This window comes from Tiliqua scincoides, chromosome 5 (genome assembly GCF_035046505.1).
Source record: "Tiliqua scincoides isolate rTilSci1 chromosome 5, rTilSci1.hap2, whole genome shotgun sequence".
NCBI classification, from domain to species: domain Eukaryota; kingdom Metazoa; phylum Chordata; class Lepidosauria; order Squamata; family Scincidae; genus Tiliqua; species Tiliqua scincoides.
In genome coordinates, this window is record NC_089825.1 from 84545843 (window position 1) to 84569153 (window position 23311).

Genomic DNA, 23311 nt, shown 5'->3' on the forward strand with positions numbered 1-23311 from the left:
CCACTCATCACCCTCCCTGCCCCAGCTGGTTGTTTGACTATATCTTTTGACAGAATAGAGATATGTCAATGTGGTTTGTTTCATTACATTCGCATGAAATTACACATCAAATGATATATAACATGATGGTATTATTCAAAAATACCAAAATTTAAAAATTTTTGTCTAGTAGTGGTGTCACCCCCTGTGCATGTCACCCGGTGTGGCCTGCACACCCCTCTGCACCTCCCTAGTGATGCCACTGGTGTTGCTCCAAGCTCAGAGTCTGGTCTCAGAAACCAAAGCAGCTCTCTTAACAGGAGTGAAAGACTCACTTTAATTGTAAAGCCATAGGCATGGAATAAGGTAGGTGGGAAAAGTCACACAAAATTATGCCCTGCCACCACCACCCCGCCACCACTCTGCCACCACTTCTGCCGCTGAGCTGGCATTGCTCAGAGCTGATGTTCCACCTCCTCCACGCGTGAGGATACCACCTTGCCATCCACTATGTCTTCAATAAGAGTCTTCACCCGACGGGTTGCAGTAGGCTCTGTAAGGAGTGACACAGGACACTGAGTTCAAAAGAAGACACTGTGCAGTATCCCAGGTGCTGGGGAGTGCTGTGGGGGGGGGCGGGTAATGTGTGCTCAACAAGGAAAACTTCTGGGAGGCTCGGGTGTATTCCAGACGCCTTCTCTAAATGATCGGCTACCTTTTTCCAACAAGCCTCCTTCTGAAGCAATGAATGCAATGACCCTGGGATGATTAAAAGCATTTGGGCATTTAGCACTTTTTGTTTGTTGATTCAGTGCATTAAATGGCTTGAATTTAAACATATTGGATTGCTTATATTTCTGTTGCTACCGTGGAGAAAGTTCTGTGCTTTGCACTGGGCATTCTAAAGTGCCACAGACTATGGCACCCGCTACCCTGCCCCTCTTCTCCCTAGAAGACTGTTGCTTTGCAACTCACTTGCCCACATCCTGTAACCTTCTGCCCACCCCATATAATCTCTGTCATTGCCATCAAACTTTTAACGCTCTTGAGAACTGGCTGTCACTGGCTCACATTTGCTAATGTTCAGAGCCAGACTGATCACCGCTGTCTTTGAAGTCTGGAAGGAATGTTATCCCTCCTCAAACTGTTTTGAAACTCTTCGGGAATGCCTTCTCTACCCCAGAAACGTGTGGCTTGGCATTCTTGTTTACATTATCTGGAGGTCTTTGCCCTGCAGTGCATTGCCTCTCAGACTGTAGTTTAAATTGTGGATGTTGACTTGTGAAGGGCTACTCTCTTTTAAGCAGTAGTGGTATGATTAGATGGAGTTCAGTCTCTCTCAGCCATAAGATAGCTCCAGATAATGTCTATCAGCCTATTGTGGGTGTCACTCCCTCTGTTAGACAGGTCTGAGGGCAAAAACTGACCGTGCAAAATCCAGATTCATTTAGGATCAATTCATGAAGTGTTTATCTTGTGTAGGGCGGGGAGCAGACCACAAATGGATTTTCAACCCTGCAGTGTTGTGTGACTGCTCTGTCATGTGACTCACTTAGTCGATCCTGATTTAACACACCTTTGAAAAACTTTGTTTTTCAGGATGCAATGAATCATGATCCAGACAGAAGCTTTGTTTTCTTTTTTGTCAGATCAACACTTCTCAAAAGAAACTGCATCCCAAATGAAACCAGTTTTAAACTTTTAACCACTACTGCTTTCCCCACCCCCAGCAAAGAACTTTGGGAAATATAGGGTTGTGAAAAATGCTGAGAATTTTTTGGACAAAGATCCTACAATTCCCAGAATTGCTTGGTTACAAGCCATGATCATTACGTTATGAGCCAGACTACATAACGGAGAAATACCCATCCCATCTCAGAAAACTTCAAAAAAAGTAAGTGGAATCAAGACAAACCGCATACCAAAACCCACTTTATTGTACGTAATATTATATCAACTGTAAATTTCAAATAAAGAGTCTGAGGAGAACCTTGGCCTAAGCTATATTACTGCTAAGTCCATACAGTCCAGAGGAACAGGACAGAAGACAAATGAAGAAGTCTTCTCCACGAATCTGGTAAGGGAGAATTTTTCTAAATTTTTCTAATTTTTTCTAAATTTTCAAATGGCTAATTTTACACTAATTTTACACTAAGAAACAGGTGGAGTCTCAGTCCAAAATAAGTGCAACACTGTCAATGGTTTTCCAATCAGTATAATTATACAGTACATATAAATATATGCAGAGTTCTCCTAGGGGACAGGTCCTATAAACCAAGTGTCTCTGCTTACCTTGGGTGGCTGGTGGTGGTTCAGCTTCTGACCTGAATGGAGCAAAAGGACACTTATCAGTGAAAGGCCCTAAGCTTTGGAATCACCCAACGTAAAGATCTAGTTCAAACTCACCAACTCTTACCTGAAGCCCTTTCACCGGTTGAGCTGAGACTAAAACCAGACATTGCATTTAACAAAGATAGCACAACACATAGCTGTGTTATGAAGCTATGTGTTGTGCTATCTTTGTTAAACAACATATGCTGGGCAAGCAATCCAAATTGGAACTGTGTTGTGGGCAAAGAGTTCAGTGGCATCACTAGGGAGGTGCGGGCCTCATCAGGTGACAAGCATGGGGGGGTACACCTACTTGCCAAAATTTTTAAAATCTTGGTACATAAGAACAGCCCCACTGGATCAGGCCAAAGGCCCATCTAGTCCAGCTTCCTGTATCTCACAGCGGCCAACCAAATGCCCCAGGAAGCACACAAGACAACAGGCACAACCTGCATTCTGGTGCCCTCCCCTGCATCTGGCAATCAGAGGCAGCTTGCCTCTAAAACCAACCTTGCACATACCTACTATGACTTGTAACCCGTAATGAACTTCTCCTCCAGAAATTTGTCCAATCCCCTCTTAAAGGCATCCAGGCAAGATGCCATAACTACTTCTTGTGGCAAAGAGTTCCACAAACTAATTACACGCTAGGTAAAGAAATATTTTCTTCTGTCTGTCCTAAATCTCCCAACACTCAGCTTTCGTGGATGTCCCCTGGTTCTGGTGTTATGCGAGAGGGAAAAGAACGTCGCTCTATCCACTCTGTCCATCCCCTGTATAATTTTATATGTCTGAATCATGTCCCCCCTCAGGCACCTCTTTTCTAGACTGAAGAGGCCCAAATGCTGTAGCCTTTCCTCATAGGGAAGGTGCCCCAGCCCAGTAATCATTTTTGTTGCTCTCTTTTGCACCTTTTCCATCTCCACTATATCCTTTTTGAGATGTGGCGACCAGAACTGGACGCAATACTCCAGGTGTGGCCTAACCGTTGATTTGTACAATGGCATTACAATATTAGCTGTCTTATTCTCAATGCCTTTCCCAATGATCCCAAGCATGGAATTAGCCTTCTTTACTGCTGCCGTGCATTGGGTCGACACTTTCATTGACCTGTCCACCACCACCCCAAGATCTCTCTCCTGATCTGTCACAGACAGCTCAGAACCCATTAGCCTATATGTGAAGTTTTGATTCTTTGCCCCGATGTGCATGACTTTACACTTACTTACATTGAAACACATCTGCCATTTTGCTGCCCATTCTGCCAGTTTGGAGAGATCCTTCTGAAAAGTTGGGTGTTATCTGCAACTTGGACACCTTGCTGCTTAGCCCTGCCTCCAGGTCGTTTATGAAGAGCTTGAAAAGCACCAGTCCCAGGACAGATCCTTGGGGCACACCACTTTTCACCTCTCTCCATTGTGAAAACTGGCCATTGACACCCACTCTCTGCTTCCTGGACCTCAACCAGTTCCTAATCCAGGAGAGGACCTGCCCTCTAACTCCCTGTGCAGTACGCAGGACCTGGTTAGAGATGTAAACGTTACTGAGCCATTGGGGAACAGTGATCATGCTGCGATCCGTTTTGACGTGCACGTTGGGGGAAGAATACCAGGCAAATCTCTAACAAAAACCCTTGACTTCCGACGGGCGGACTTCCCTCAAATGAGGAGGCTGGTTAGAAGGAGGCTGAAAGGGAGGGTAAAAAGAGTCCAGTCTCTCCAGAGTGCATGGAGGCTGCTTAAAACAACAGTAATAGAGGCCCAGCAGAGGTGTATACCGCAAAGAAAGAAGGGTTCCACTAAATCCAGGAGGGTGCCCGCATGGCTAACCAGCCAAGTTAGAGAGGCTGTGAAGGGCAAGGAAGCTTCCTTCCGTAAATGGAAGTCTTGCCCTAATGAAGAGAATAAAAAGGAACATAAACTGTGGCAAAAGAAATGTAAGAAGGTGATAGGGGAGGCCAAGCGAGACTATGAGGAACGCATGGCCAGCAACATTAAGGGGAATAATAAAAGCTTCTTCAAATATGTTAGAAGCAGGAAACCCGCCAGAGAAGCGGTTGGCCCTCTGGATGGTGAGGGAGGGAAAGGGGAGATAAAAGGAGACTTAGAGATGGCAGAGAAATTAAATGAGTTCTTTGCATCTGTCTTCACGGCAGAAGACCTCGGGCAGATACCGCTGCCCGAACGGCCCCTCCTAACCGAGGAGTTAAGTCAGATAGAGGTTAAAAGAGAAGATGTTTCAGACCTCATTGATAAATTAAAGATCAATAAGTCACTGGGCCCTGATGGCATACACCCAAGGGTTATTAAGGAATTAAGAATGAAGTTGCAGATCTCTTGACTAAGGTATGCAACTTGTCCCTCAAAACGGCCACGGTGCCAGAAGATTGGAGGATAGCAAATGTCACGCCTATTTTTAAAAAGGGAAAGAGGGGGGACCCGGGAAACTATAGGCCGGTCAGCCTAACATCTATACCGGGTAAGATGGTGGAATGCCTCATCAAAGATAGGATCTCAAAACACATAGACGAACAGGCCTTGCTGAGGGAGAGTCAGCATGGCTTCTGTAAGGGTAAGTCTTGCCTCACGAACCTTATAGAATTCTTTGAAAAGGTCAACAGGCATGTGGATGCGGGAGAACCCGTGGACATTATATATCTGGACTTTCAGAAGGCGTTTGACACGGTCCCTCACCAAAGGTTACTGAAAAAACTCCACAGTCAGGGAATTAGAGGACAGGTCCTCTCGTGGATTGAGAACTGGTTGGAGGCCAGGAAGCAGAGAGTGGGTGTCAATGGGCAATTTTCACAATGGAGGGAGGTGAAAAGCGGTGTGCCCCAAGGATCTGTCCTGGGACCGGTGCTTTTCAACCTCTTCATAAATGACCTGGAGACAGGGTTGAGCAGTGAAGTGGCTAAGTTTGCAGATGACACCAAACTTTTCCGAGTGGTAAAGACCAGAAGTGATTGTGAGGAGCTCCAGAAGGATCTCTCCAGACTGGCAGAATGGGCAGCAAAATGGCAGATGCGCTTCAATGTCAGTAAGTGTAAAGTCATGCACATTGGGGCAAAAAATCAAAACTTTAGATATAGGCTGATGGGTTCTGAGCTGTCTGTGACAGATCAGGAGAGAGATCTTGGGGTGGTGGTGGACAGGTCGATGAAAGTGTCAACCCAATGTGCGGCAGCAGTGAAGAAGGCCAATTCTATGCTTGGGATCATTAGGAAGGGTATTGAGAACAAAACGGTTAGTATTATAATGCCGTTGTACAAATCTATGGTAAGGCCACACCTGGAGTATTGTGTCCAGTTCTGGTCGCCGCATCTCAAAAAAGACATAGTGGAAATGGAAAAGGTGCAAAAGAGAGCGACTAAGATGATTACGGGGCTGGGGCACCTTCCTTATGAGGAAAGGCTACGGCGTTTGGGCCTCTTCAGCCTAGAAAAGAGACGCTTGAGGGGGGACATGATTGAGACATACAAAATTATGCAGGGGATGGACAGAGTGGATAGGGAGATGCTCTTTACACTCTCACATAATACCAGAACCAGGGGACATCCACTAAAATTGAGTGTTGGGCGGGTTAGGACAGACAAAAGAAAATATTTCTTTACTCAGCGCGTGGTCGGTCTGTGGAACTCCTTGCCACAGGATGTGGTGCTGGCGTCTAGCCTAGACGCCTTTAAAAGGGGATTGGACGAGTTTCTGGAGGAAAAATCCATTATGGGATACAAGCCATGATGTGTATGCGCAACCTCCTGATTTTAGGAATGGGTTAAGTCAGAATGCCAGATGTAGGGGAGAGCACCAGGATGAGGTCTCTTGTTATCTGGTGTGCTCCCTGGGGCATTTGGTGGGCCGCTGTGAGATACAGGAAGCTGGACTAGATGGGCCTATGGCCTGATCCAGTGGGGCTGTTCTTATGTTCTTATGTTCCTGACTGTGGAGTTTTTTCAGTAGCCTTTGGTGAGGGACTGTGGCAAACGCCTTCCGAAAGTCCAGATATATAATGCCCACGGGTTCTCCTGCATCCACATGCCTGCTGGCCTTTTCAAAGAATTCTAAAAGTAGTTTTGAATAATACCATCATATTATATATTAATTAATGCGTAATTTCATGCAGAATGCAATGAAACAGACCACGCTGAAATATCTCTATTCTATCAAAAGTTATAGCCAAAAAAACCAGCGAGAGCGGGGTGAAGGTACATCTCCATGCCCACCACCTGGGGCATTGCCCCGGGCACTGCATATAAGGAAGTCCTTCGTAGGGGTGACATGCTGGCCTCCCTTACTGGGTGACACAAGCCTTAGTGATGTCACTGAAAGAGTTAAAGTCCCCCTTCCTCTGCCAGGGTCCCACACTGGATCAGGCTCCCATATGACCTATTTAACAGCAACAACAACAGCAACAACACCAGCTGCACAGGACACACCTAAATTAAAGCATCGTTTGGCCCTACACCTCCATCAACACTACAAATATAAACCACTTTTAAACTGGTTCAGCAACCACAGTTTCTAATTTCTATCAAAGAGCTTCTGGGGAAAGACTGTGAATCCATGGCAAGACACCAATTGTGGAAAAGGACAGACCAGATGTTTCACCTGTCCACCTGTCTCCAAAAGCAGGCTCATCCACCTGTTCATCTCCCTCCCCAGGCAACATATACAATTCAGGCTATAAGCAGTGAGCAGTTGTCCTGAAAACAGCTTGAACTGTCTGCCATGAACTTATACTGGTAGTCTTAAGTACACCACTCTTCTTTTATTCGGCTCACTCATCTGCAGTACAGGGATCATAATACTAGCTTACTTTGTAGGATTGTTGTCAAAATTCCTAACAAAGTAGATGTGAAGTACTTTGCACATTTTAAAAGCGCTATATAAATACTAAGAATTTTTATATTATTATTAGCTGAATGAAGGAATGATCAAGCTGTGCAGCGGGACAGACTACGATCATCCCTCCCTCATCCCCATTTACCCTTCAAGAAGGTGCCGGTAGGTAGTAATCTCCTTTTCTAGTCGGGTCTTGACATCCATCAGCCGTCTGTGGTCCTCAGCCTGGCATTGAGCACCAGACCTCAGCTGTAGCAGCTCTGCCTCCTTGGCTGCAACAAGGTTGTGCAGCCGTGACAATTCCACCCCATAGCGGGACTCAGTCTCTGCCAGGGTACACTCCAGTGCTGCTTTCTGGAAAACAAAGAAGAATGCTCTCTGAAGGCTCTGCAGAGGAGGCCGGTAGCCTTGTGGGACCATCACAAAGTGAATTAAAAGCAGGTGGAGGTCTGGAGTGGTCCTTTGGAAGAAAGCTTCTTCAGGAGATGTATGTTCACAGATGTTTAGGCTGAAGAGCCATTATGATCATGTTAAGTCATTTCTGCCAAACGTTGCATATATGCAACAGGGATCAAATGTGTACATCTGTGGGCTGGGCAGAAATGGGTTAATCCTTTCATAATGATGTCAGCCTTTCATAATGATGTAAACATGCTGGAATCCCTAGCATGTATGCACTGCTGAAACAGAGACGCCTGCGTTGGCTCAGTCATGTCGTGAGAATGGATGATGGCCGGATCCCAAAGGATCTCCTCTATGGAGAACTCGTGCAAGGAAAGCACCCTACAGGTAGACCACAGCTGCGATACAAGGACATCTGCAAGAGGGATCTGAAGGCCTTAGGAGTGGACCTCAACAGGTGGGAAACCCTGGCCTCTGAGCTGCCTGCTTGGAGGCAGGCTGTGCAGCATGGCCTTTCCCAGTGTGAAGAGACACTTTGCCAACAGTCTGAGGCAAAGAGGCAAAGAAGGAAGGCCCATAGCCAGGGAGACAGACCAGGGACAGACTGCATTTGCTCCCGGTGTGGAAGGTATTGTCACTCCCGGATTGGCTTTTTCAGCCACACTAGATGCTGTGCCAGAACCACCTTTCAGAGCGCGATACCATAGTCTTTCGAGACTGGAGGTTGCCAATACAATACAATTGATGTCAGCCTCTTCTTTACGTTGCTACACTGGCTTCCTTTGATGCATCATTTGGTTGTAACCCTTACTGTTAAATGCTCTTCCCCTCTAAGCCTCTATCTACTCCCTAGATGTCCCTCACCCCCTCCATTCCGCATAAGTCCATATCCTGTTAACCCCTTCCCTCCACTGTCACTTGTCTACTCCACGCCCATCTCTTTGCCGTCTTTCATGCTGGATTCTCTATGCTTGGAAGAATTCCCTTATCCCAAATGGTACAGAAGGGGGAGCAAAAAGACTACATGGGAGAAAAGCAGCCCTAGGCTGCACTCAACTGTGCAGGAATTCCAAGTGTTTGCTTAAGGTGCCATGTTTTTATGGAAGGCACTGTCCTCTGGTCGGTGCAGTGGAAAATCATGAATCGTTGCATGATATGTGATGGATGACTGCAAGTTCTTCCCCCTTAAAAAAAAAATCAAACCTCTTCACCAAGGTAACCCAAATTCTGCTCCAATTCAATAACCTGTATAATTTCATAGAAATTAAGCAAATGTATGCATATTTGCTTTGAAATGTTGTGTTTTCTAGTTAAGGAAATGGACAAAGAACTCTTCCTCCTTGACCAGCAGAAATCCTGTTCTGCACAATACACTGGGATTGCAGTCATATGAGTGCAGTCAAACTTGGATTAAAATAAAATAAAAATTAGATTTCCAAGAAGCTGATTTTGGCACCCATTGCTCCCACACAATGTAATCACAGAATCCATGCTGATGCCCACATAGCCTTTCAAACATGGAAACTGAGATCATGGCAAATGTGACCATTCTTAGATCCTCAGTAGCATAGAATAGCTACTGATAATAACCGTGCTATGAAGAGATTGGAGCTCAATTTCTAAGGCCTGGGCCAAACGTTTCAACTCTGTGTTCTTCAGCAGAGCAGCCTGGAGAGCTTCAGTATTGATGGCGACCTCCTGGTTGATTGCATCACACTGAAAGAAAGAAAGAAAAAACCCTCAGTAACAGCATGCCTGTGCATATTCCCTCCCAAATGGGCCTACCTGAAAAGAAGGGTGTTTATTAACAATGTCTATTTCCCCATTCCCAGTTCAGTAACTTAGATAGGCACTGTAAATGAGATGCAAAATAAACGATCCAAGACAAACACCCTGAAATGCATCTGTTGGCCACAAGAGTAAAGAGCCAGGCATAGCACTGAAGGGGCAAGGTACAAACAAACAAAGGGCTGTCAACTTTCCAAGGTTGGCCTGGGGTCACCAGGAATCAGCATCAATCTCCAGGTGGCTACTAAAGCATTCCTGGTGCTTTTAACAGACTCTCCAGGAATTCTAACATTACATCATCTTGGTGGAAAAAAAATCTCCAGGGATAAGTTCTGAATTGGCTGCCCTATATATACTTCCTGCTCCCATTTACAGGGTCCAGGCATGAGAGGGCCAAAGGCTGGAACACTTGATTTAGGGAGGCTGGCCTGGCCTGCAAACTCATTACCATGAAAATAAACAGTCTCGCTTAGAAGCTGCATCTGGAAAAGCTGCATATGTTGGAAAATGGCTCCTTCCACTTCTGGCACCCTATTCATTTCATCATCTTGCTTTGCCAAGCTGTCCCCCACCTGGGCCTTGTGCAGTGCCTCAGCTTCCTTGCGGTTTTTCTCCATGACATCCTCATATTGGTCTCGGATCTCGGCCAGGATTTTCTGCAGGTCAGCACCAGGTGTGGAGTCCACCTCCACGTTGATGGTGGCCCCCAGCCGTCCCTGAAGAGAGGCTATTTCCTGTGAGGCACAAAGACAGTTGGCTGCATAAACATGAGAAAATTGTGGGAGACGTGATCAAGAGGAGATGGAGGATGCTGTCTTTGGAAAAAGGACGTTTTACCTAATGAATTCTGTCCTGGAGGACAGAAGTGGTCATGCCCCACTCACAAACTGTTCAACCATCTTAAGAGTAGGATTGCCAGCTTTGAGAAGCATCAGACCTTCAGAGGGAAGAACCTGGGAGATAAAGGGTGCTGCCTAGCAGATGCATTGGAACCTAGTAGGTAGAGTGGAGTGTAGCAGCTTCTGATGGAGACAGGGAACAGCAACTGGCTGGTCAGGGGGCAGAGACTAACTATGCCTAGTAGTTCAGGGCTATAGTCTGATACCACAGAGCACTGCTTCCCAAACTTACCTGGGTCAAGACACCCCTGCAGCCTCTTCAATCAGACTCAACCAGGCACCATCTGGATCTCCAGGATCTTTGGGAGCTCCTGCCATAGAGTAATTTGTACCCATGCCCAGCGTCAAAAGGGGGGCCCAGGAACCAAAGAAGTGGGTTCAGAAATTTCCTGGGATCTGACATTTTCCTATCTACTCAGACTTGTTGCCCACACTGGACGCTGGGGATATTACCACGAGTGCGCGGCTGCAGCTTCTGCAGCTACTGGCAAGCCACATATGCTGGGCCAAGGAATGCAAACATGACACTCCTTAACACAGTCAAATCTGGGAGGAAACTGGCCAGCTACAATAGCTCTTTGATTTGTCCATCTGCTTACCAGGAAGGAGTGTAGAGGAGCTCAGGGACACGGCTGCAAGACTACAGCTGCTGCAGAAGCAAGTTTTGGTACACACAGGACACTTTCCATTCTAGTGTGAGCCTAAATATAGTGATGCTAATTTTCTGCATGATTTTCTCTAGCTAAAAGATTTTAGAAAGACTTAGGAGTGTGTTTTGGTTTTCCATGTTACTGTATCTAGCTGCTGATGCCATGCAGGTGGGTAGACCTGGGCTCCAAAGACTTTTCCAGCTATCTCCAACCTCCCTGACCCTGTTTTGTCTTTCCCTGCCCCCATTCTGCTCACCCATCACCACCCTCCTCCACTCTGTTTCACCCCTTCCCTTTTGCAAAGGGGCCCAAAAGAAACTTTGTACCACCTGAGAAAATTCCTCTCAGAGGCTCTGCTCCCAGACATGACCCTCTCACCTCCTTGTGGTTCCTCTTGAGGTCAGTCAGTTCCTCGTGGAGGTTGTCAACTTGCACCTGTAAGCTGGCTCGGCTTATGTTTAGCTCCTCCAAGACTTTGCGCAGCCCGCTGAGGTCCCTCTCGACAGACAGATGCATAGCCATCTCAGATTCCAGCCTATAAAGGCAACAAGGTCTGCATAGCAAGTTTCCAGCCTATGGAACTGGTGACAGATAGGCTAGTGAACAGAGCAGGTGCCAGGCTATTTTTTGTCCTCGGCAGGGCCAACTACTTGTACCATTCCCAAAAATTGCCAACTTCAATTTTAATAGGACTTTATAATTATATTCCATAGCACTGTTGTGGTATTTATCTTAAAATAAAAAAACACAATTGTCAGTTGCATTTTTACATGGTTTTAAAAAATGAAACTATAAATCTGTACCCCTCAAAGGTCTGTATTGCAGCCCTCTGAGGTCTGCAGCTTAGGTGGTTGCCTAGTTGGCTTAATGATAGCACCTGCCCTGCTGGCGATTTCAACCCAAGTGCTGTCAATAGTGCTAATGATATGCACCAAGAAGACAAATTAGAAACAATATGAGGAAGATATTGAACTTTTTACAATATTATGAAGTACATCCTGATAAGCAAATGGCGACGTTCTTTATAGATTTTCAAAAAGCATTTGACAATGTGAACTGGAATTTTATGACTCTTCAACTTGAAATGATGGATATTGGAACTCTGTTCATGGATATGATCAAAGCCATGTATAAGAATCAGATTGCTATAATTAAAATAAATGGAGAACTTTCAGAGGAGATAAAAACTGAAAAAAGAACAAGACAAGGATGCCCACTTTCCCCGCTGTTGTTTATAGTGGTTATGGAAACATTCTTGAATCAAGTGGGTTATGTCAGAATGCCAGATGCAAGGGAAGGCACCAGGATGAGGTCTCTTGTTATCTGGTGTGCTCCCTGGGGCATTTGGTGGGCTGCTGTGAGATACAGGAAGCTGGACTAGATGGGCCTATGGCCTGATCCAGTGGGGCTGTTCTTATGTTCTTAAGTGAGAAAGACAGAAGATATGGGCAGCCCAATCCTGAGCTGCCTGGAGCTGTGGGACCCGGCGGCTCCCTGGCAGGCTCCCGCCGGATCCAGAGCCTCCCACGCTACTGCGGGAGGCTCCTCGGGAGAAATGGAAGTTCATCCCCTTCCCCCGGGTAAGGGAAGCAGCCCCGCAGTGGGGCTACTCACTTTAGCAGCGACTGTTTGGTCGCCGCTAAAGTGAAGGTGCTTGTGTAGGGCGCGCAGCCTACCCAAAATAAATGTTAAAAAAACAAAAATGTTAACAAATAATATGAAAATACAGAAAATTCAGGAGAAATTAACAAGTTTTAAAGAAGAAGAAAAAATTTAGTAATTCAATTAACGAAGAAAACAAGTACATTAGTGAAAGATAATTACCTGAAATTAATTGAGGAAATAAAAAAAGATCTGATAAAATGGAAAGAACTACAGCTTTCTTTGATGGGAAGAGTTGCTGCAGTGAAAATGAATGTTTTGCCTAAAATATTTTTTCTTTTTCAAACAATCCTGGTAATTTTGAAGCAAGATATATTTAAAGAAATTAACCAAATTATCTCAAAATTTATATGGCAAGGAAATTTATATGGGAAAATCCCCCGATGGGTGGCGCTGTTGGAAGCATGTACCCAACCAAGTTTATTAGAGACAATAAAAATGATTAGATATGAAAATTTAGTGAAGGAAGATGGGAAATTAAAGACAAAAGAAGAATTGTTAAAGCAAGGTGTGGAGATGGACTGGTGGAATCACCTACAATTAGATTCAAGATTTTGGAAAGACAAACAAGAAGATTTTTATATGGAGCAGATGTCATTTGATAGACTATTGTTAGAAACAAAAGAAAAATATATCAAAAAAATGTATATGTTCTTATTGGACTTTGAGATGCAAGAAGAAACAGTAAAACAATGTAAGATAAAATGGGCGCAAAATATAGGACATAATATTACAATAGATCAATGGGAACAGATTTGGAAGCATAATATAAAATTTACTAGAGCAACAAATTTTAAAGAAAATGTATATAAAATGTTTTATAGATGGTACATGACACCAAAAAAAAATTGGTAAAAATGAAGCAGAATATATCAAATAGTTGTTGGAAGTGTAAATGTGTAGAAGGAACATTTTATCATATGTGGTGGATGTAAAAAAATGCAAACTTATTGGAGAATGGTAAGAAATCTAATACAGGAGATTGTTAGATTTACTATACCGTTGAAACCTGAATTACTTTTGCTCAATATTACTTTAGATGTTATAGATAAAGAAAACGATGTGTACTTAGTTATTATGATTTTAACTGTAGCAAGGATTTTATATGCTAGATATTGGAAAGACTTTAAAATACCAATGAAAGATGAATTAATAGAGAAAATAATGAATGTGGAGGAAATGGACAGACTTTCAGAAATTTTGGATCAACAACAAAAACCGACACAAATTGAGCAATGGAAACCTTTTTTATGCTTGGTTGAAAATGAAGTTTTAGAAATATATGATAGGGCACTTAGATGATTGTACTATATATATTATATATGATATGATAGACAAATGCTGAATGAAAAATGATATTAAGAGGTAAATTTAGAAGAGGAAATTGATTAGGAGATATGTAATGATTTATTAGCTTTAGTGATATATGCAGGGCTTTTTTTCTAATGGAATGCGGGGGGGACGGAGTTCCGGCACCTTTTTGCAGGGGCCCCTCCCCTTCGGAGGCATTCCAGGAGGGGGGGAGCAAAACAGAGGCATTCGCTGGGTGGGTGCTGGGGGGTGCAGGGTGGGCGAGCGCCTGGCCCCTGCCTGATCGCACAGCGACCCCCTCCTGCCCCCACAAGCTCTCGCCTGAGCCCAGCCCGCCTCCTTCCCCCTGCGCTCTGCTTCCCCGCACAGCTTCCAAGGGCGGGCGGAGGAGGGTGGAGGGCGTGGGGGACACGTGCCAACACTGAGGAGGAGGAAGGACAGCCAGCCAGCCAGGGAAATGGGCTGTGGCACCCACGGAACGCCTAGGTACTGGCTTGGCGGAGGAGGAGGGGAAGGAAGCTGGCTGGTGCAGCCCCTGTGCCAATCTGCAGCACGAGCCAAGGCGTGTCTACTCAGAAGTAAGTCTCACTGTGCTCAATGGGGCTTGCTCCTGGGAAAGGGTGCATAGCCTTGCAGCCTGAGAGCCCAAGCCTATGCATGTCTACTCAGAAGTAAGTTCCATTGTGTTCAATGGGGCTTACTCCAGGGAAAGTGTCATAGCCTTGCAGCCTGAGTAGACAGGCAGAGGAGGGGCTCTGAGGCTGCAGTCCTCTCCACACCTTCCTGGGAGTGAGCCCCACTGCCTCTACTGGGACTGACTTCTGAGTAGACAGGCACAGGATTGGGCCCTGAGGCTGCCATCCTATCCACAGTAAGCCTCATTCACTATAATGGAACTTACTTCTGAGTAGACAGGCACAGGATTGGACTCTAAGGCTGCAATCCTAGGCACTTTCCTGGGAGTAAGCTCCATTGACTAGAACGAGACTTACTTCAGAGTAGACATACCTAGGATTGGGCTCTTAATCCTGGCAGAGATATATATCTGCACCCGTTTTCACCTGCTAAGGGTCATCCTATCCACAGTAAGCCCCATTCACTAAAGTGGACTTCTGAGTAGACATGCATAGGATTGGGCTCTTAGGCTGCAATCCTAGGCACTTTCCTGGGAGTAAGCTCCATTGACTAGAATGAGACTTACTTCAGAGTAGACATACCTAGGATTGGGCTCTTAATCCTGGCAGAGATATATATCTGCACCCGTTTTCACCTGCTAAGGGCAGGTGAAAAGGGATTCTATGTGTGTACAAAGTGCTGTCCAGCCTTGCCAGAGATCCTCCTCATCCTTCCCCCACAAGCATGCGCTCCGCCAGCCAGCGTTTGCAGCTCCTCTCCAGCAATGCACAGCAGCTGCTCAGGGCAGCAGAGAACACACAATTGCATGCCAAGCGCCTTCCCAAAGACACAGAGTATTCTGATACCTGAATTAAACCATATTTAATCACTTGTTTGCAAATGTAGCTGTTTCTACGTGCACCTAAGGACCCCTCTTGTGTAAGAATTCCTTTTTTGTTCTTACTCCCACAGTTGCTTAGAGTAATTTTACTACATGGAACTCATGTAAGCCATTTTTTGGAATCCATTCACTGCTTCCTCTCCTCTAAGTAGTGCCACACTACATACATACTACACGCTACAAGTGCACCTGTACAGTATTTTTCCCGTGTGTAGAAAAAGTAGCTAGGGGGAAGGGAATGTGGAGATTGACAGCCCAATTCTATGCATGTCTACTCAGAAGTAAGTTCATCTTTAGGGGGGAAGCACATAAAAAATATTTTATTTCTCCAATACATAAGAACATAAGAACAGCCCCACTGGATCAGGCCATAGGCCCATCTAGTCCAGCTTCCTGTATCTCACAGCGGCCCACCAAATGCCCCAGGGAGCACACCAGATAACAAGAGACCTCATCCTGGTGTTCTCCCCTACATCTGGCATTCTGACTTAACCCATTCCTAAAATCAGGAGGTTGCGCATACACATCATGGCTTGTACCCCATAATGGATTTTTCCTCCAGAAACTCGTCCAATCCCCTTTTAAAGGCGTCTAGGCTAGACGCCAGCACCACATCCTGTGGCAAGGAGTTCCACAGACCGACCACGCGCTGAGTAAAGAAATATTTTCTTTTGTCTGTCCTAACCCGCCCAACACTCAATTTTAGTGGATGTCCCCTGGTTCTGGTATTATGTGAGAGTGTAAAGAGCATCTCCCTATCCACTCTGTCCATCCCCTGCATAATTTTGTATGTCTCAATCATGTCCCCCCTCAAGCGTCTCTTTTCTAGGCTGAAAAGGCCCAAACGCCGTAGCCTTTCCTCATAAGGAAGGTGCCCCAGCCCCGTAATCATCTTAGTCACTCTCTTTTGCACCTTTTCCATTTCCACTATGTCTTTTTTGAGATGCGGCGACCAGAACTGGACACAATACTCCAGGTGTGGCCTTACCATCGATTTGTACAACGGCATTATAATACTAACCGTTTTGTTCTCAATACCCTTCCTAATGATCCCAAGCATAGAATTGGCCTTCTTCACTGCCACCGCACATTGGGTCAACACTTTCATCGACCTGTCCAACACCACCCCAAGATCTCTCTCCTGATCTGTCACAGACAGCTCAGAACCCATCAGCCTATATCTAAAGTTTTGATTTTTTGCCCCAATGTGCATGACTTTACACTTACTGACATTGAAGCGCATCTGCCATTTTGCTGCCCATTCTGCCAGTCTGGAGAGATCCTTCTGGAGCTCCTCACAATCACTTCTGGTCTTTACCACTTGGAAAAGTTTGGTGTCGTCTGCAAACTTAGCCACTTCACTGCTCAACCCTGTCTCCAGGTCATTTATGAAGAGGTTGAAAAGCACCGGTCCCAGGACAGATCCTTGGGGCACACCGCTTTTCACCTCTCTCCATTGTGAAAATTGCCCATTGACACCCACTCTCTGCTTCCTGGCCTCCAACCAGTTCTCAATCCACGAGAGGACCTGTCCTCTAATTCCCTGACTGTGGAGTTTTTTCAGTAGCCTTTGGTGAGGGACCGTGTCAAACGCCTTCTGAAAGTCCAGATATATAATGTCCACGGGTTCTCCCGCATCCACATGCCTGTTGACCTTTTCAAAGAATTCTATAAGGTTCGTGAGGCAAGACTTACCCTTACAGAAGCCATGCTGACTCTCCCTCAGCAAGGCCTGTTTGTCTATGTGTTTTGAGATCCTATCTTTGATGAGGCATTCCACCATCTTAGCCGGTATGGATGTTAGGCTGACCGGCCTATAGTTTCCCGGGTCCCCCCTCTTTCCCTTTTTAAAAATAGGCGTGACATTTGCTATCCTCCAATCTTCTGGCACCGTGGCCGTTTTGAGGGACAAGTTGCATACCTTAGTCAAGAGATCAGCAACTTCATTCTTCAATTCCTTAATAACCCTTGGGTGGATGCCATCAGGGCCCGGTGATTTATTGATCTTTAATTTATCAATGAGGTCTGAAACATCTTCTCTTTTAACCTCTATCTGACTTAACTCCTCGGTTAGGAGGGGCCATTCGGGCAGCGGTATCTGCCCAAGGTCTTCTGCCGTGAAGACAGATGCAAAGAACTCATTTAATTTCTCTGCCATCTCTAAGTCTCCTTTTATCTCCCCTTTCCCTCCCTCACCATCCAGAGGGCCAACCGCTTCTCTGGCGGGTTTCCTACAAAGTTCCAAACAACACAGTCCTGGAACGTGCTGGAATCCCTAGCATGTATTCACTGCTGAAACAGAGACGCCTGCGTTGGCTTGGTCATGTCGTGAGAATGGATGATGGCCGGATCCCAAAGGATCTCCTCTATGGAGAACTCGTGCAAGGAAAGCGCCCTACAGGTAGACCACAGCTGCGATACAAGGACATCTGCAAGAGGGATCTGAAGGCCTTAGGGATGGACCTCAACAAGTGGGAAACCCTGGCCTCTGAGCGGCCCGCTTGGAGGCAGGCTGTGCAGCATGGCCTTTCCCAGTTTGAAGAGACACTTTGCCAACAGTCTGAGGCTAAGAGGCAAAGAAGGAAGGCCCATAGCCAGGGAGACAGACCAGGGACAGACTGCACTTGCTCCCGGTGTGGAAGGGATTGTCACTCCCGGATTGGCCTTTTCAGCCACACTAGACGCTGTGCCAGAACCACCTTTCAGAGCGCGATACCATAGTCTTTCGAGACTGAAGGTTGCCAATACCTAAAGGAAGGAAACATCCCCCCCCCCCTCGGTCCTGTAAGTTGCAATTGAACAAGCAAAAGCTGTCACCAGTTGTAAGACAGATAGACCATTTTAAAGTGGTGCCTCTTTGTAGCTGGTATCAAAGCAACCTTTGCAATAGTTCAAAGGCCCAGTCTTTGTTTGTCAAACAGGGTTACCACTGATCATTGCACACCCCTCCCCCAAAACGGCTTAGCCAATTCTGTGTGCCAGTTGCCTGAATCTTTCGTGTAAAGCCAGAATTTAATTGCAAAGGTAGTGGGACAGAGACAGGAACAAGATCAGTTGAAAAGGTGGCAACCCTACCCTAGAACAAAGACTTTATGTACAATACTATGGGGGAAGAAGGAGATATGATCTTACTTCGCTTTGAAATCATCAGCAGCAAGCTTGGCATTGCCAACCTTAAAGAGCAGCCCAGCATTTCTCAATGTCTCCTGTTTAATCTGCAAAAAAATAAAAAATAAAAAAATAAAAAGGTAGGGAAAAGCTCAGAATAGCTGTCCCACAGATCAGGATTTGAAGGTTGTTTGAAGAGGATTTGAAGGTTGTTAAGCAGCCAACCATTATTACATAGTCCTTTGGATGCTGATGCAAAGCTCCAACATGAGAGATGTAGCACAGGTACATCAGAAGGACCAGCTCTTAGTTGTAAGGAAAACATACTTTTGAAGATGTTTGCTTATGTAAATATAGATGTGTCCTTAACTCTTCCCTAAGGAAACATTACTGAGTACAGTTTCATATCACTGAACAATCATTTCCTCCAGCTCTGGAAATCCCTAGAAAAGTGGTTCCCAACCTTTAGGAGCCCACAGACCACTGATGCAAAAACTGGAATTCTCATGAATCACATGCAACCCCCACCACCTGCAATAAAATTTGTAATAATTTTATGTATTAGAGATTTATTAGATTTTTTAATAGCAATGTGGGTTGCTGCTTTTGTTGCCAGCTGTGGATGCAGGTGGTCCATTCTCCTCTCTGTTGGTTGATGGGGAAGCATCTTCCAAGCTTTGTGCTCCCTGCAGACTACCAGAGCGGATGGAGAATGGTCTGTCTACCGCCACAGCTGACAGTTCAGTGCCAGTTGCAGGTGATCCATTCTCCACCCTCCCCGGTGGTATGTGAGGCAGTGCTCACTAAACAAGATACTCAAAGTGACTGAAGGCTATTCTTATTCCTGAGACCTCACGGAGCACTTCTCAGGGTCATGCAGACCACCTATTGTCCATGGACCATGGGTTGGAAACCAGCGCCCTAGAAGGAGAACAAAGGATCCAAAGGAATCACAAATTCAGATTAATAATGATAACAAATCTGGTACCTTAGACCTCAGATCTGCGACTGTATCAAAGTAATTACTTAGGTCAGGGCCAGTGGCTGATGCTCGCTTTGCATAGGTCTCCCGGATGTTCTTCTCTAGCTGACTGTTAGATTCCTCAAGCAATCGCACCTGGCATATGACAGAGGAAATTAAACTGGGTGATGTCAGAATTAAGAAAAAAAAAAAGACATCGCTAGACCACCGAATTATGGATATGCTGTTCTTACTATATGGTTTTCAAGCATGCCCGCTTTCAACAAAAGTAAAATAGGTACATAAACTGAGTGGTTTTCAAAGTGCTAGAGGTAGCCCTATCATAGAGATACGTAGCAGGCGACTAATGATGGATGTCATTAAAGGAAACAGGATACCAGACAGGCAGATCACCTTGCCCCTGAGGCACAATTCACCAGGAAGTTTCCTTGCACAGCTTGTATTCATTTCAGAGGGCCTTGTGCAATCTCGGTGAATAGTGTCCCATTTTACTGAGTGGTAAGGAGAGGCTGCAGTTTGGATTTCCCATCTCGGGCACTACAGTGCCCTCAGCCTTCCCTTCAAAACAGCAGGTGTTTAGCTAGCATTAACTTCAGCAGTAAAGTTCTTCACTTTCAGACTCTCCGCACAGTCACTTCAAGAAGGGGTTAAAAATTATGCACCTCCCACTCTTTTGCTGCCCCCAGACTGAGAAGACAAGTTGCATCAGTCCCACATTACCACACACTGAACGAGGGCTGAAAAGCACACACTATCCGGCTGTCTCTGCTCAGGAAGACTGAAAAACTATCCTGCATCATAAAACTTCCATGCTTTTTCAAGCATCACAAGCAGAAGGGTAGCAAGCCACAGACTTTTCCAGTGGACTGGTTGGCAACCTTCAGTCTCAAAAGCCACAGCACCCGGTATTCCCAGGCGGTCTCCCATCCAAGTACTAACCAGGCCTGACCCTGCTTAGCTTCCAAGATCAGAATGTGTTGTTGTTTATTACATGGATATGTATCCCACCCTATCCTTAGGGCTTAAGTGACTAAGGACAATTTAGTTATTACATATGACTCTCTTTCTTTCTTTTTTTAAAGAGCAGCAGTATTTATTTCCAATTTTGAAGTGCTTAATGTTGCACTAAGCAAACCAGCAATAAACCCATCAATGCAAATAAATCAACTAGTGAGCAGCAAAACTAAAACGCTCCCCAAACCCCACTTCCCATGGCGGCTCCCAGTTTTGTTTCAGAGGGAGAAATGGCTAGCCACCAAAGGGTCCCAGTGTAAACAGAAATTATGTGTCACTTGTCACCATCACCGCTCCCACTGAGCCATGCATGGTTTTGGCTAGAGCTCACTAGAGCTTTGCCTCCAGAATTGTTTGATTCAGTGCTGGAATGAAAGTCGCAACAAGATTGCCTTTGAGCATATGCAGACTATGCATTTGCCACAGTACATTCCAGAATTGGGAGGAAAGATGATCAGATCAGAGGGTGTGAATTCCAGGCATGCTTGAGCTGTGGCAGTGCTCTTAAAAATTAAACACGCAACAGCACCAGTGCTGAGCCCCAACTTGAATACCCTTTTCTACAATGCAAATGGGTGTCAGGCAGGTGGGTGGCACAGAAGTGATCCTGCAAGGCCAACACTCATCACAGCATAACCAAGATGCTGCCATACTAACATATCTATACTGTAAGCCAGAGGTTCTCAAACTTTGGTGTTGTGATGCCCCAGTCTGAGAAGCTCTGCCTCTGTCCCCTTAAGAGGTGGGGGAAAGTAAAGGCAGCAGCACAATCCCCAAGATTGTGCCACTGCCAGGGGTGATTTTCATTTACCTGAGCCAGCTCCTACCTCCTGGGGGTGTAGGGAGCCCTGAAGAGGTTTATGCAGGGCCCCTCAAGCCTCTAAAAAAGTTTTTTAAAAGTTGGAACCCACTTCCCATTTTCCGATCAAAACAGGAAGTGGGTTCTGATTTTTTTTAAAAACTTTTTTAGAGGCTTTAGGAGTTCTGCAAAAGCCTCTGCATGGTTCCCCACATCCCCAGGAGGCAGCTGCTGGCTCAAGTAAATGAAAATCACCTCTGAATGATTAGCCCTGGCAGCTGCACGATCCTGGGGATCATGCCCCCGCACACACTTACCTTGGTTCTCAAACTCCTAAGGAGCTCCTGCGTAGACATGCATAGGATTTGGGACCAAAGTCTTCTAGTTCCACCCTCCCCTTAAACCACATCTATTCAAATTCATCCTCTCCCACCTGTAGCCATGGCCCTTCTTTCAAGAAAAAGATGTGAATATTATGCAATAAAGATACCTCTGAGCAGAATGCCTTTCCTCCCCATTGAACAACTGCAACTTGCTCCCACGTACGTAGAATTGCGGGTCAGAGCTTTCCCCTCTCAATGCAGGCCTGAGATGGAGTATCCCTCTATAGCATTCCCCCAGGTTCCTTTGGCTACATTCCAAGTATCCAGTTCCAGAGACAATGTAGATTTTTAGCATCTGGTCCTACTGCTGAACCACTCTTTTTCTGGATGCTGGCACTCGGTGCATGGACTGAAAGTGCTCACTTTCAGCTACTTACCCTGTCCAGGTAGGCAGCCAGGCGGTGGTTCAGATTCTGCATGGTGCCCTTTTCGTTCATGTCAAGGATGTTTGTCTCTACAGCTCCTTGCCCATGACACCATACCAGCCCATCCTTGGTAGGAGCAATGAGATCAGCTTTCCCATAGATACTTGACACTGCCTGAGGCCAACCTTGGCCAAACAAGCTTCCTCCTCTAGGTCCCTGGGCACCTCCAGAGAAGGACTGGCTGTAGCTTGAGAAAGTAGCCATGGTTTCAGCAGTGAGGGGCAATGCAGTGACAGCAGTATCTAAGGCTTGGAAATTTCCCATATATAGGCAAGCTAGTGGGCAGGGCTAACTCAGAGCCTTTCCTCCACTGGGTCATCTTGCTGTTCTCCCTGCGGGTGGACATGAACAAGAAAGGCATTTGTTTTGAAAACCAAGCTATTCTTTCGTCCCCCCTCCTTGAGGCAAACTTGCAATGCTATTGCAACATCCATTTGATCAGATTTGGATGCCGGCCAATTTGTCAATGCCAGATGGGGGCCAAGATAACCAAAATGACATGTCCAGCATGCTATTTCCCACCCACCACTACCCTACCCCCAAGCCAAACCAAGAAGATATGGGTAGCGGCTGCAGAAAGTCTTAACTGGGGGGGGGGGGGCAGAGGGAATCTTGCAGATTGGATCCTGTAAGAACAAGCTGGACAAAACAACTTGGGAGTGAATCATACCACTCAAGAGTCCCTGTTTGTTGGTGCATCCCTGATTTTAAACAGAATTTTGAAGGTGTGACTTTGTACCTCATCGGTGGGTGCAATTGACTGCTGATTGCTGGCCACATCCTTGCTACTTCAGCAGTGCTGGAAGAAATGGGACAGGCTTTTCCACTGTGGAGTGATGGTGCCCTCTTTCAAACTGGGCATTCTCTCTTGTTCAACACAAGGGATGATGAGACTGCTACTAACTTCTGTAAGCAGGTGTTTACTCACAAAAGGGATTGTAGGAGTGAACTACAAAGGTCGTTTTATCTCTCGTGAATGCTTCTGTGCAAATTCAGCTTCTGCTCTTTGAATTCTTAGATGCAAATACTCCTACCCTTTACTGCGTCTAACTTCTCTCCATGTGTAGGGTACATGATGGTCTCTTCAGGGCAATGGCTCCATGCTTGACATGGCAATAATGTTTGTCACTTGTACGCCATACAAGCCAATGCAATTAAGGCCCAAATCCTAACCATTTTCCAGCACTGGCATAGCTGTGCCAGTGAGATGTGTGGTGCATC

At 45.7% G+C, this 23311-nt stretch overlaps 1 protein-coding gene across 1 annotated transcript; it reads right to left on the reverse strand.

Moving 5' to 3' along the window:
- Positions 1 to 434: 434 nt before the first annotated feature.
- LOC136652014 (keratin, type I cytoskeletal 19-like) lies at positions 435 to 22409 on the reverse strand. The gene is given in 10 exon segments (XM_066628826.1): positions 435 to 532; positions 2272 to 2303; positions 7297 to 7505; positions 9144 to 9269; positions 9914 to 10075; positions 11269 to 11425; positions 18512 to 18594; positions 19476 to 19604; positions 22043 to 22313; positions 22315 to 22409. Coding segments are annotated over 10 exon segments (1362 nt in total).
- Between the last annotated feature and the right edge of the window lie 902 nt (positions 22410 to 23311).